A 15,145-nucleotide genomic window follows, 5' to 3' on the forward strand; every position below is an offset into this window, starting at 1 on the left:
TCAGATGGATCTTCTGACACTAGGAATAAAGCCACGTTTTACCATGGACATTGTCATCTCACTTAGAAATGTCCAAAGACACCAATAAAGGATACAAAAATGTAGTCGTCCATGTATCTCTTCTTCAGATTCTCCACAATGGCGTTCTCTGTGATCTTGGAGAGCAGGACCATGTCGTCCACGCCACTGTGCTTGACATTGTGGCTCTGCCAGTGGTACCGGTAGGCACCTTTGCTTCCCTGCAAAAGCAAAACACACAATTATTAGGAGAGTTTATTTTTTCTTGGAGTAAAAAAAAAAAGTCACTAATTTCCCAAATATTCTTCATATCGAATGGAACAGAATGAGCAGAGCAAACAAAGATTTTGCTATCAACAGACCCAGATTCAAGTTTCAGCCTGGCCACCTACTGACTAAGTGAAGTGGAGAAAGGTCATCTAAGCTCACAGCATCACTTCAGCTTCTCTTTTCTCATTTGTAAATGGGAGAAATAAAACCCATTTCACAGAGCTGCTATAATGATTAAATAAAATGACATATATAAAGTGCCGAACAGTGTCTCGAGTATAGCACAATAAATGATCAATGGTCTCCCATAATTCCTTCAACCTTATTGTTTTGTAGAATTTATCAGTGAAAAGCTATGAAATAGAAACTTTCTAGACTTGTTTTGCAAATCACATGACGGAACTCAGAAGCGGAAAGAATATGTACCACACAATGGCTAGGTCATGTTGTCATAATTCCTCAAGCCATCTGAATTATTTTCCCTCCATAAACTTATCACTGGCAATGTACTATTGGCCTCCCACGTGCAAAAGATAAGCTATATTTTAATAACTGATCACTGCTATACTAACGAGGAAGTGGGCAGGCCAGCCTAAACATGACCACAGAACATGTATGGACAGGAGGGCCTCATCTGGCCCTATGGCCTCCTAGGATAGATGAAGCTGTGGCTCTCATCTGCTCCTTGGATTTACAACACAACACCAAGGGTGGCTTCTGAACACCCTATGGACTGCATGGCTTCCTTTCACTTGGCATCTCTGCAGTGGGATCCCCCGTGTGTTCAGCTATGTGCCAAGTCCTGGGGTTAGGGCAGAGGGGAGCACCATGGTGGCTGCACTTGGGGAGCTCACCATCCACTGGAGGAAATCTACATATAGGTGGAAGTGATTCATGCCTCAGTAACAGTCAATATGTAAATGCATGTAAAAATGGGTGTTCCAAGAGTTGGGGGAGACTCCTTTGTCCTGGGAGAGACAGAAATAACTTCCTACAGAAGGTGCCATTTGAAGTGCATTTAAAATATTTTGAATTTGCCGGAGGAAACTAGAGAAGGAAGGATACTCATTATAATCTACATTCACTGGAGCAAAAAAGCTAACAATACGAATGAAATAACGGCAAATATTACATGACAAGATATCAGAAGATTCTCCCTTCCCTTCAAACCCTTCATGCATCCCACTGGACGTGTCACACACTGGACAAGTGTGGTGGGCATCGAACTGAGTGAGACTCGGCTCTCCTGCCCCCTTCTTGGGAGTTCACTTTTTTGGGGAGTTTGGACAAAGGAGAGAAAAATTCTGAATAAGAGTATCTAGAAAGGCCACCTGCTCAGACATCAAAACTAGGATGAGAAAAGGTAATAGGAGGCTCTTCAAGAGAAGGGGGAGGTGGGAGGAAACGAGATGGACACCATTTTAAACTCACTTAAAAAAGTGTTCAATGTTTTCTCTGCAGGAGATAAGAGTCCTTTGATAAGAGCAAATTCTAAGAGGTTCTGGGAAAAGCAATCTTTAAAAACCATCCAGGAAGGGGCCACCATAAGAAAAGCATACCAGTGCCATGGGCTCAAGCTCCAGAAAGGGGTTCTGGAAGGTTTGCCACTCATGCTGCCTTGCACAGGGAGACTGTTTATATGATATATTTGGCCTTCTCAGAACCACACAGAGCATCAGTTCCACAAAATTACCTCAGATCTCACCACTCCTTCTTCCTCTTGTGGCAAAGCAGAAAGAGAGAAAAGCACTGGCCACAGCATGACTCACTGGACGTCAATCAAAAGTCCACGGTCTACTTCCAACCAGATAAAGATTCCTGGTGACTCCTCCCCTCCTCTGCCCTCCCTCCTTTCCCAGCTTCATTATTCTTTCTGGGCACCCACAAATATTACTCTGCATAGAAAACTAAGGTCCTGGAGTCACTAACCAGTAGGTGTGTTTGTTTGTTGGTTAGTTTTTAACCCCAATAAATATCCACCTACTTAAAAGAGGCCAAAAATGTTATTTTCTCTTTGAAAAATGTAAGCACAGTTGAACAAAACAGAAAGGCTATTAATCAGCTGTTATTTAACTTTTGCAAATGACAAGAAATGGGGAGCTCTGTGTTAGTGTGTGTGTTTGTACTGATCCACAGAAACTGCCCTCTCAAGGTAACCCTAGTCGGTCTTGGCGTCCAATCCAACTGTCTTTTCTCTGTCTCACTGTACAGTGATACATTAGTGTCTGTCCCCTCTCAGAGGTGGTGTCCTCCTCCTTCTAATGGCAGGTATTCCCCAGTATAACAGGGCTCCTTGTGGAGTTCATTGATTCTCATGGTCCCAAATATCCTTGGATACTGAAGAGTATCGAGACCTCTGGGTCTCCAGACCTCTATCTACAGAGGATAAAGGAACCAATAATAACTGAGCAGTTACCAGAGGAAGGCAATGAGCCATTTGATTTGTGGCTGTTGCTCCTTTTACTATTCCAAACAACCCTATGAGAGAGGGGTTAACATTCCCATGCTTCGTAGAAGGAAACAGATCTCCCAACTAGTAATAGCAAAGGCAAGATGTGAACTGAAGTAGTCATGATTACAAACTCATCCAAACACGATGGTTTCACACTGTCTCCCCATTGCATATTTTTCTCTGTTACACTTATGATGGCAACAGAATGACAGACTGTCTCCAAAACTGAATTCATCATTAAAAAGACATACAATCTTTGTTAATGACCACCTTCTCTTAGCATCAAAGACTAAAACACTGGAGTTACTTTTTATGGACATATTTCCTATATGCAATTTGGTCACAAATCAATCTCTCTTTCTCTCTCCCACTCCCTCCCTTCTCTCTCTCCCTCCTTCTCCCAGGCAATTACAGTTACATATGTGAACTCATTCTGCCTTCACAATTATCCTATACTATGTATTATTATCTCTATTTTATTGAGGAGAAAACTGTAAATTGCCCAAGGTCTTCTAGTAACTTCTCTGTCTTTATTGACGCCCCCTTACTATGCCTTTCTCCTCCCTCCATCCCCGTCAAAAAAACACAATTCATATGAGGTAAAGGGAGGGAGGGAAGGTAGCTGGGAAGGGTGGGAGCAATCAGAGACTTTGGGGGAAAGCTGACCTGCCCAGATTGTCAAGGACAAGGTCAGAACCCACCAACAGGTAAATGAAAGCCAGGCCAGGGCTAGGAAGTTCCATCTAGCACAGGGTGAGAACTTCATCAGGGAAGCTGGAAACCAAACATGGATGCTTCCAAGTTCCCCACAGTGAAACAGAAAAAACATTTTCTGTTTTCCCTAGGGGACAACAGAGTTTGATCATAGTGTGACTTTTCCAGAGGCCTTCCTTGGAACACAGCGGCCGACAGGCAGCAAGTGGGGGGCATGGTGGGAAACAGTTATCATTTACAACCCTAGACAATGTCCTCGGAAGCAGAGGACACTGCCTTCATGAAGACATTGCCTTCAGATCACAAACTACTGTCCTAGAATTGTGAGAACATAAACTAGGGTTCTGGGGCAAAAAACCTTGACCCCTTTGTTTCTTCCTCCCACCCCTGACTGGGAGGGTAGGGGCAGGACTGGCTGCCCCGTGTGCTGGGAGGAGAAGGGCAGCAATGGGCCTTCCCCATCTGTGAGGAGGGCCATTTTCTTCAGGTGGTAAAGACCCAGTTTACCAGGCTCTCACTTCAACAAGAGTCAGCTTCCTTCCCTTCTGTGGGCTTCTTTTTGGGTGGGTAACTCCTTTTTGTTTCCCCACTAAAAATGGTAACATTTTAAACAAGTAGGATACTCAGCAAGGTATTTTATTTCCCAAAAGTCCTTGATGAGTGAGACATCACTCATCAGGAAGGAATGTCGCTGCTGACGTGCCAGCTAAGAAATAATAATAATAATAAAGATGATGATGATGATGATGATGAAGTTATTCTTCGCCCTGACAATTATTACAAATTATGAGGGAGAAGTTTCCCATTAGATAAAGATTGAGCGCAGACTTTCTCGGGTCCACATTTAGTTTCTAATGATGATTCAGTTTATTAAAAAGCAATGGATTCACACACAAGTTCTAGAAGGTAGGGTACGCCCATATCCACATAATGGCCTGGTTTGTTCCTCACATTTAGGAGGTGGCACCAAACACAGGAGTCCCTCACTCCGAGGAAGAACCTGGCTCACTGATTCTCTGACTGACTTTAAAAGGCGGAGTGTCACTAACTGGTGTGTGTTTGCCAGGGTGGGGACTAGGAAGAGCAAAGGTGAGTCAGCACAAAGGCAGGGACTGTTCTCTCTGAAAGCCTACCTTCACTCCCAGGGAGAGAGCCCCAGCGTAGGCCCTGCCCACCACAGCCGCGGCTCTGCAGACACTCGCACTAGCGTCTCAGGGAGCATTTTTCTTCTCTGGTTCATCCAGGAGAGAGGAGGAGACCATATACTGCATAACTACAGTCTTCAAACACCCTTCAGACACCCAGAAAAGGGAGGCCATTAAACGTGCTGTGTAAATACAACAGGCCCAGTGTTGGGCAGGGCCTGAGGGAAGAGTGATCATAAATATTGTTATACTCTTCTAGAAGAGGACACTGTGCTGTATTTTTAGAGAACAGTGTGGAAATAGATATCAAAATTTTAGTCACACAGACCAATATATAAGCAAAATAAAAATAAAATTCACACCCTCTTTGATCCAGCAATTGTATTTTTAGGAATCTGCCTCAAGATAAATGCCAAGTACGCCGAGATATATGTGCAAGGTTGTTCACTGTAGCAAAGTCTGTAATGGGGAAAGCTGGACGCATGGTTTGGGGACTGACTGGAATATGGCACACCCTGCAAAGGACTTCTATACAGTCATCAAAAGGAATCTGCTTGTGCTGACACAGAAAGATCTTCAATACACATGAATTTTCATGATCTACAAGTTTCATGAAAATAGCAATCAATATGTGGATTAAGTATAGAATGACTACATTTGTTTAAATTTTTTAAAAGACACGCTATAATTGTTTTCTTGAAAGATGTACAAGGCTCCATTGGGGAGAAGGCCTGAGGTTTTGGGAGAAGGGCAACATTTACTTTCCATTTTCAACTTTTCTGCACAGTTTATTTATTTATTTTTAACCATATGCATGTGTTAGTAAAATTTAAAAGTAAATAGATATGTTGATAATGACGCCAATACAATCGAGCATTTTCTGGGGGTGGTGTTGGGTGCTCACTGGGCATCCCAAAGTTGGGACCATCATTGTAAGCCTGGGTTCTGTGTCCCTTCCAGGTTTGAAAGGTGGATTGGGGGCCAGCCCGGTGGCGCAAGTGGTTAAGTGCGCACGCTCCGCTGTGGCGGTCCGGGGTTCACCAGTTCAGATCTCGGGCACGCACCGACACACCGCTTGGCAACCCATGCTGTGGCAGCGTCCCATATTAAGTGGAGGAAGATGAGCACGGATGTTAGCCCAGGGCCAGTCTTTCTCAGCAAAAAAAAAAAAAAGAGGAGGATTGGCAGATGTTAGCACAGGGCTGATCTTCCTCACACACACAAAAAAAAAGGTGGATTGGAAGACAGTGTCTGGATGACAAGACATTATCACACCTGTGACGTTTAGCTGGTCCATGAGCACAATAGAACAGCAGATCTGATTTCCAGAAAACCTGGGACTAGAATGCCCCCAATGTTGCAAGCGTATCACTCTGAAAGGCAGATAAACCATATTCTTATTGCGAACAATGGACAATGGGTAACGCTCTGGCCTGCCGTCGAACTGAGATTGTTTTTGAATGGGATTTTTCTGTCCCAGTGAATCATAACAGGAAAGGAACAGAACTCTCTGTTAGACTTTCATCTTTCAATTGACAGTCTGGGAATTCTACCTTTTGCAGTTCTGCCATTTAACTGGAATGAAACACTTCCATTGCAAATGTTTGAAAAATCAACCATAAATATTTGTTTGTTTTATATGTGCTAGGCACAGTAAACCAGCTTGCAATGTGTTTCAACTTGATGGAATTTAGACCCCCACCCCTCACTCTTTTGGTGATGTGAAGCTGTATGTTTGAAGCACGCGTGTGGGGGTGGGGCTGAACTGCAGTGAACAGAGTGCAAGGAAGGAGTGTTACAAGGAGCTGGGGGTGGGGTGGGGCGGGGCAGGCAGTAGCCAACAAATACCCCCATTCCCCTCAGTCCTTGGGGTAATTAGAACTAAGATTTACTGAACCCATAAAAAGGTGCCAATGCTTTAAGTGATCTCATTTAATTCTCACAACACTTTTGAGATGTAATATTACAGTCCCTCTGTCACTATTTGACAAATGGGTAAAGTGAAGCCTGGGATGATAACGTACCAAGTTAGGGCCGTCCCAGTGGCATAGTGGTTAAGTTCGCGGGCTCCGGTTCGTTGGCATGGGGTTCGCGGGTTTGGATCCCGCGTGCCGACCTATACACCACTCATCAAGCCATGCTGTGGTGGTGTCCCACATACAGAAGATTGGCACAGATGTTAGCTCAGGGACAATCTTCCTCAAGCAAAAAGAGGAAGATTGGCAACAGACGTTAGCTCAGAGCCAATCTTCCTCACCTCCCCCCCCCCCCAAAAAAAAAGATAACGTACCAAGCTGCCTCTGCTTGGAGGGCCTGGGGATGGGAAAGTACATTGGGAGATGGGCACACAAAGTAGGGGAGAGGGGAGGCTCAATGAATACAGAAGATGTGCTCATTAGCTTCACTCACCTAAGTATATATGACCTGACCAAAAGTTCAATATTTGTGTAACGTTTCCAAACACATGATCTCAGTTAAGCCCTGTGACAAAGGGCCAGGGCTGAGACTTGTCATCCGGATTTCTGACTTCCTTTTCTTTGCTCTTTCTACTACACCACAGCTCACTTCCAACACCATTGTCAAGGCCAAGTGTAGACACTAGCTCAGGATCACTAGGTCCGGTAGCTCAGGATCACTAGGTCCAGTGATCTCTTAGCCAGAGTCAACCTTCCTGGAAGCGACTAGAGCAAACAACTTATCATCCAAACTGGGACACTTTGAGTGCAGAAGGGAGTGTTGTTAATAATAAAGCTGAAACAAGAGGCATAAACTGGGACTGTTTCAGGCCACATGGTTGTATCTGTGACCAACTTGATCTCAGAAAAGTTATGGGCTCTCAAAGACCAGCCTTCCCAGCCAAGATCCTGTGCTACTTAACCACAGGGTCTCCCACAAATCACTCAGCCTCTCAGAGCCTCTCGGGGCCTCTTAGCTGCCTGTTCAGCAGAAGGATGTTCATAACATTACACTGCCTCCAAGGCTACTGTGAAGATCAAACAAGACTGACAATCATGAAGCCAGGTATCTGAGGGGTACTGTAGATATTAAACCAATTTGCTATTTTTCCTGTTTAACTTGAGGGGTGACTCAGGGGTCTCGAGGATCTGTGAGCCTGTTTTGCAGGAGAAAGAGAATGCCTTCGGGGAGGTTGCAATCACGAGATGGATGGCAGGATGGCCGGCCCTCAGCAGCTGTTGAAGCCCAGAAGTCAGATTGCCCAGAGGCTTATTGGGAGTGACCCCTTTGCTTCCCTGAAGTCCCTCCTGCCAAGCCCCTTAGTTTTATAAAACCCCCCTGCTTTCTGTTCTAGGGGAGGTGGATTTGAGCGAACCCAGGCTCCCACCTACTCGTTTTGGCCAATTCGAATAAACCTTTCTCATCTGCAAGCACCGACGTCTCAGCGTTTGCCTTGCTGGGCATCGGGCACACGAATTCGAGATTAAGAGGTTCGGTATCAATCACACCAGCCCCCGATCCCTGTAGGGGTCGAATTGGTTTTAAATGATGACATGATCACGGGGCAAAGTGGGATGGTACACATCAGGCTGGCAACACTGGTTAATTGGTTGGACTAGTTGAGTGGAGCAGGGAAAAATGGTTTGTAAAAAAATAAGAGATGGTAAGGTGTCCAAATTTTGTTTTAATTGCATATATGATATTACTTATGTAAGATGATATCTCTGTATGGAAATATGGTTGTTAAAATATCGGGGTTGTTTATCTCTAAGTATACTTTCTGTATGGTTTTATTTTTCTACTGAGCACATATTTATAAAACGTGCACACACACATATATAGCTGTTTTCAGTGGAAAAACATTAGATCAAATAAGATAAGGAATGTGAAAGTACTCTGCAAAGTGAAATAAAATATATATGACACTTTTCCATACTTTATCTTATTCCGTGTCAACTCCAGGGCTCCAATTCTTACTGTTAATCCCAGCTTGCAACTATAGTGAACTCTTCTTTAAATAACAATGGGCCTCCCAGCGGGAAAAGAAACAGCCTTTCTTTTACTTACTCTGCCTGAAATGTCACTCCCAAAAGGGTCATTTTCTATACAAATGAACAGTTCAAATCAAAGATGTTATAAATGAACAGTTAAGATATTCCATCAATTCTAAGATGCATTTTTTTCATATTCTAACATTCTGAAATTGGATGTGTCTTACAATCAATGCTGCATCACAGCTTAACTGGCAACGGTTTTTTTGTGTTTGTTTTTTAAACCGGAAAAATAAAATAATGATGTCTCGCTTACAATCAGTAGCATGTTAGGCTTGATGAATTACCGCCAGACACTGCTCTATGCACTTTACAAACATTAAGTCATTGTTTAATATTATCAAAGATATAAAATATTTTAGAGATTTCAATTATTCTGGAAGCATCGTACCATGTATTAACGTCACTTCAGGAACTGTGTAGTGGTTACACCGCTGAGGTGATGATTGCCCGGTTCTAGAGGCTTTGCTGTGAACATTTTCGGAGCTGTTGCCCCACTCCCCCACCCCAAACAGGATGAGGGTGAGTGTCCTGGCCGACAAGCTGCTCATAACAAGCTGCCCACCATTAGACCACAGGTTTGCAAAGCAAGCTAATTTCCTCTTCAATTTGTAAAGGCACATTCGGATTTGTCTCTCTCTCAACCTAAAATTTCCTTCAGTATTAAGACCATTTGAAGCAGGAAGGTGCACCGTCCCCTCACCCACCACGTGACATGTCCGCCCCAGGGATTACAATGAGTTCTGACCTTTATTCACATACACTATACTCCAGTGTTTCCTGGGAAAACTAATAAACAGAAACCTCATTTAAAACGCAGTTGGGAGGCCAGAAGGGGGAGCTCTCATGCCCTGTGACGATGGCAGAGCCCAAAAGGAAGGAGACACCCTCTTCTTGCCCAGCAAGAGCTCAGCCAATGAGAGACTCACAACTCAGCCAATGAAAAGCCACTACACTTTGGGACTCCTAAATTCCTCCAATGGACTCTTTGTTTACAATAGCCCTTCCAACTGCCTCTTCCCCTCTATAAAAGAGTTTCTTCTCCCCTTGTTCTTTGGAACTTGCAAGTGGTTCCCTAGGGTTACAGATTCGGAACGAACCCGTTCTTGCTGGAGAAGTAACGATTTGTTAAAGGCCAACATCAACCTCAGTCATTTTCAACTACTGTTACAACTTTTGTATATCCAAGTTCCACCAGTCCTATGCTTCAAATTTTTCTATAAACTGTCCTTTTTAATTTGGCTAAATCCTAACAATCATCTCCGTAAAAATCTCCAGTTTGGTGTGTGAGTTTTATTTCTTCGATATGTGTTAAAATCATAATGAAAGGATACGATTTAAAATACACAACGTGGGGCTGTACATACGACTCTTACTGTGCGTCTTGGTGCCATGTTCCACACGTGGGAACCTGCTGCCATTCTCTATTGGGCCTGTTCCCACCAATTTCAAGTCAAGCCATAGGGAATTTAAATGACTGCTATTCTATTTCCCAGATGTATTTTTCTCTGCTGTGGAAAATCTCACACGGCAAGACTAGATTCCCCTTTAGATACTAGGTGAGAGCCTAGGTTTCATTTTCACAAGTAGAAACTACTCTGTATTCCAGTGTTCCGAATCCCCTGAAGTTTTCCATCAGGGGTCCCAAGACCCCTCCTCTAGTCCTCTCCCCTCAGAAAACCCTCCTGGCCACACATGGGACATTTTAACGGTCCCCCAGGGTGAGGGCTTGTCTTGAGGCTGAGAAGGAAATTCTCTCTTGGGCACTTACAGTTTACTCTCTCTCTCTCTAGGGAAGTAGTTCCTGCAAGGATGATCAGCACTGTTCTATCCTTTTCCCTCTCCGTCTCTAGGAAATCCAGAACGGTGGCTCTCTCCCCTTTGGGAGAGTATTCTTCTCACAACAGGTAATTCTCATTACATACCAGCACTGTTCTAAACATTTTATACGTGATAATTTATTTAATCTCACAACCTTACCAGGCAGGAAACTGGAGCAGACAGAAGTTAAGTAACTTGCCCAGCTCCAACAGCTGATCTTCAAACCCAGACCTCCCAGCTCTTGAATCTTTGCACTTAACCATTACACCTACTTCCTCTCCTAATAAGGCCAGTGGCTGTTGGAAACAGCAACAATTCTGAAGTTAACAGTAATTGCTTTATTGTATGTTTACTACTTGCAATGTATCAACCTTTTTCATCCGCCCAACAACACCAGGAAGCAGATACTTTTATTATTGGTATGTAGGGTACCTGAGGCAAAGCCCAGCACCTAGGATCCCACAGAGCAAGCAGTCTGGCTCTACATGGCCTTGCACAAGTCAGAGAAAGCTCAGTGCCATGCGGTCGGCCTTGGGAGCATGTCTGGTCCCTGCTGTGTCCCCAGCATGCGGGGCAGTGCCCGGCACATGGTTGTGCTCAATCAGTACTAGTCAGGTGAATGAATTCCAGGCCGCTTTGGCTCATCTCAGAACTAGAAGATCTCACTGTGGCAGCTATCAGTGGGGACAATGGGGGTGTTAGGCCTGGAGTCCGCCCCACAGAGGAAAGAAGTTTTCATAGCTTTCTTATTGCCCCCAGCCCAGGAGATCAAAGGGAAGAGATGTTGCTCCTAAAGACAAGTCTCCTTCTCCTAACTGCCCACTGCCTTCCAGGGAAGGAAAACAGGCTAATCTTGATCACAGGGTGGGGACACTTCAAGCTACAGAATAAAATGAATCAAATGGTTGAAATCCTTTTATATGACAAATGCTCATTTTACTTCTGCCTCTATTTATATTTTAATCAAACAAATGATGGAGAGTCACAGTGATGTCAGTCTCTGTCTTTTCAGCGGTGGCTCTGCTAGCTTGACAACATAAAGCATTTATCAATCCCTTCAGAGACCTCCCTGTCATCATTCCTGTTTTCAAGTACAAAGGTTGGGGAATACAGACTCTTCTTGCTAACCCACCAGTTGATTAGAATTGTTAAAAAAAGAAACAGGCCCAAAATGGAGTCAAATGTGCTAAGTCCCACAACAGCAAACCAAGACTTAATATCTAACCTAATTGCAGTTTCAACCCCTCCCAGGAATGTGACCTTTACCCGGTCAATCTGGAATTACCTGATCAGCACCAGTGAGGTCATCTGCATGACAGACCCCTGCCCTTTCCCCAAAGGTAGGTGACCTTGCCTGAAATAATCCTTTCTTTTGCTCATGGCTTCCTTGTCCCACCCCCTTTCTGCCTTTAAAAACCTTCCATTTTGTACAGCTCCTCAGAACTCCCTTCTATTTGCTAGATAGGATGCTACCCAATTCATGAATCATTGAATAAAGCCAATTAGATCTTCAAATTGACTTAGCTGAATTTTGCTTTTTAACAGAATCAACACACTTGGGTTCAAGTACAAGCCGTACCTCTGTGACTTTGGGCAAGGTCTATTTCATGGAATTTTATTCTTCACAATTAAGGCAGTCTATTAAGTTTATACCTAAATGTGATTTAGGTTTTGCATCTTTACTGACAAGACTTGCATTAGTGGGTTCATAAACCAATAAAACAAAATCCTAGCAGACTATGTGTCCTAATTGTTGGTTTGAAAATTATAGTCCCTGAAGCAATGGTAGCTGTTCAGGAAATTTCTTTAATTGAGTTAAGAAGCCAAAGTAACAATGCAGGCAGACCAGCTAGAAATACCGGCACCAATGGCTCTTGTTCATATTATTGATTGAAATGGAAATAAAAACAGGGAGATAATTGAACAATTCCTTGTCACATAAAATGAACTATTGCTCTGTACCATGGAAGAAAGAAATCCTAATTTAAATGCTGTTCTGGGGAAAAAGAAAAATATGCCAAGACTTAGCAAACTGCAGCAGAGTTGATAACAATCTGATTAAAAACAGTCTCCCAGGACTCACTATCTTTCATAGCATCTTTCTGTATTAATTTCAAAATATGCATTATTTATGTCTTGCAAAACAGTGGAGGTATGATAGCACAAGATAATCAACTCATTTTATGGTTTTTAAAAATATTAATTTTTCTGAAAAATGAACTGTGTGGGCATATCTGAATGAGAAAACTCAATTAAAAAACAAAGCTTTGTCAGGTTAATGGAATTATTTTCTTACTTATATTTTTTTAAAGCGAGTGTGGAAACACAAAAGGGGTATAAAGAGTAGGATTTTAAGTGGAGGTAAAACAGTAAGGTGTTGATATGTCATCTCCCACCTAGGAGTGCTGTTCCAGGATGTGCTAAGTGGGAGAAGGGTCTGGAATGTGATCAGGGGTGTCTCAGGGGCATGGGCAGCCTTTGTCATGGAGTAGCCATGGAGATACTGAGTCCAGGATAGAAGCTGGGCTCAGGGGTGAGGGGCATCCCCTGAGCACCACAGTCACTAGCCAACACCGAACAGAGAAGTTCAGAAGTGACAAATGCCTTCCACACCTGCTCCTGGTTGTGGCACGGGTACATCTAGACCCTTTACTTTCCTGATCTGGCCAGATCTGTGGCACACAGGTGCCTTTTTCCTCTAGGGGCAAAATGGAGCCATAAGGTGTTGGTCCAGGAGCTTTTAAGGTATAAATGATACATGTTTACCAGATCCAGAGAGATCTCGGGCTGACAGGGTGGCAGAGAGGAGGGTTCATGGGCACATCTCAGAGAGAGAAGCCACCAGAGCAGCCACAAATCAACACTGCGGGTCAGTGTCACCAAGGGCCCTGCAGGCTCAGGACGGCTCCATGTGTGAGGATACACACCTGGTTCATCCTCTTACTCCCTTTCTTCACCTAGTGGAGGACACAGGACCCACTGTGCCATTTCTTCTCATGACCCACACCTTGGACTTCAAGAATAGAACAAAAACAGGGTTGGGCTGAAGGAATTTAGAAAGGAGTGGAAAGAATCATGTACGGATACACTTGATAATTCCATTAAAAGCCCTAAGGTAGATAGCAAAGCAAGCACTGTCTCCTGAGGCCCAGGTTATCAGCTTATCTCTCAGAAGCCACACCTGGACTGCAGAAGGTCAGCACAGGGGCCGCGAATGGGCGGGGATGGGCATGGGTGCCTGGGCAGCAAGGAGGAGCAGAGACACAATCTTGTATTTATGTGTCCCTTGCCTACAGAATTTTCAAGGAGCTCTTACCACCCACCTGCTGTGCATCCCCCTCCCCAGTTCAGTAAGCCAGTTATGGGGACAAATTTGCAATATAACCAATTTGGGAGATCAGTATAGCCTCACTGTGAGCATATCCAGGACCATCGTTACTGTGTTATTCCAGGGTTGGGGCGGGCACCAACATGTAGACTTTGTCTTCCTTTGATCAATTTAAATCCTTACTAAAGGTTCAACTGTAAGCAAATATAGATTTTTAAAAATACACAAATTAGAAAGGAAGGTAAAAAGAGGTTGGGCAGAGGGAGAGAGAAGACCCTCTGTGACAAGAAGGAATTCTAACTGAATAGAGAGGTCTTAGTCCCCCTACAACTAAAAGACTTTTACGGAAGTTAAATATTTCAAGGACATTTAGTAAAAGTGGTATTGCAAGGATTCCAATCTCTAAGCCTCAGTTTCTTTTTCTGTAAAATGGGGATAATAACAGTATCTACCATTCGGGGCTTTTGAGGGCATTAAATGAGATAATGGATGGAGAGCTCATATTACACTGACTGGCCAACCCTTAAGTGCTAAGTAAAGTTGCTGTTAATAATAACAGATGAACTGGGGACACCGTAGCCAGGATTCGTGCTTTGATTGGATATCTGATGTTTCAAGAAAGAATCAGTACTGTCATCTCATTTGGCGAATAAGAAGACAATAGCAGAGCCAGGATTCAATAAAGAAATACGGAACTTTTAAAGTTTCATGATGCTCGAGTGATGCATAATCGCACAATGTAAGAGACATTTGAACCCCTGAGGGATCTACTACAGCAGAGTAGAGGACAGACAGTCGCTGCCAAAGACACGTAGGGATTTAACAGGCTACTAAAAAGGAAGCCCTAATGAAGAAGTACGGTAAAGACCATCTTGAGTAACAGATTGATGCCTTCTAGCAAAAAAGTGAAGATGTTTAAACAAACTACAAAGGAAGAGGGGTAAAGAAGGGTAGAAAACGTCTATATTTACATTCTGAATCCTAAAATGTTATAGCAGGAAGGGGCCTTGCCTATGGATCGATCACTCCAAAGCTCTTACTTAAAGATGAGGAATCTAAGGCGCAGGGGGTGATATGCGTCCATGGTACCAGCTGCTTAGCAGGAGAACCAGGACTAGAACTTGAGTCTTCCAGCCCCCAGTCCAGCACTGCACAGCTCTCTACCGCCAGCCCCTCCCGAGCAAACCCGTAGCAAAGATTTTTATCACCCACAAAAGTTCTGGGAAGAACAATCAAATGAGTCTAGGTGTTTAAATATTTTAAATTTCTCAAATAATAAACATTATCATTTGTGAATCTTGACCTTCTGCAATCCAACTGCATGAGAGCACTGGTGTCCATCCAAATATTCAATATTTGAAGAGCTTACTTTCTTCCTAGTTTTTAATAT

General features: G+C 43.6%; 1 protein-coding gene across 1 annotated transcript in view; it reads right to left on the reverse strand.

Moving 5' to 3' along the window:
• Positions 1–15,145, reverse strand: part of MYO1E (myosin IE) — a 196,861-nt gene that overhangs the window by 121,519 nt on the left and 60,197 nt on the right. The window contains exon 2 of the mRNA XM_004421637.3: positions 96–239. Coding sequence (XP_004421694.1) covers positions 96–239 — 144 coding nt within the window. The remainder of the gene's footprint in view (positions 1–95; positions 240–15,145) is intronic.

The sequence above is a fragment of the Ceratotherium simum genome, chromosome 3, assembly GCF_057802395.1.
Source record: "Ceratotherium simum simum isolate JZ-2026a chromosome 3, ASM5780239v1, whole genome shotgun sequence".
Classification (NCBI taxonomy): Eukaryota; Metazoa; Chordata; class Mammalia; order Perissodactyla; family Rhinocerotidae; genus Ceratotherium; species Ceratotherium simum.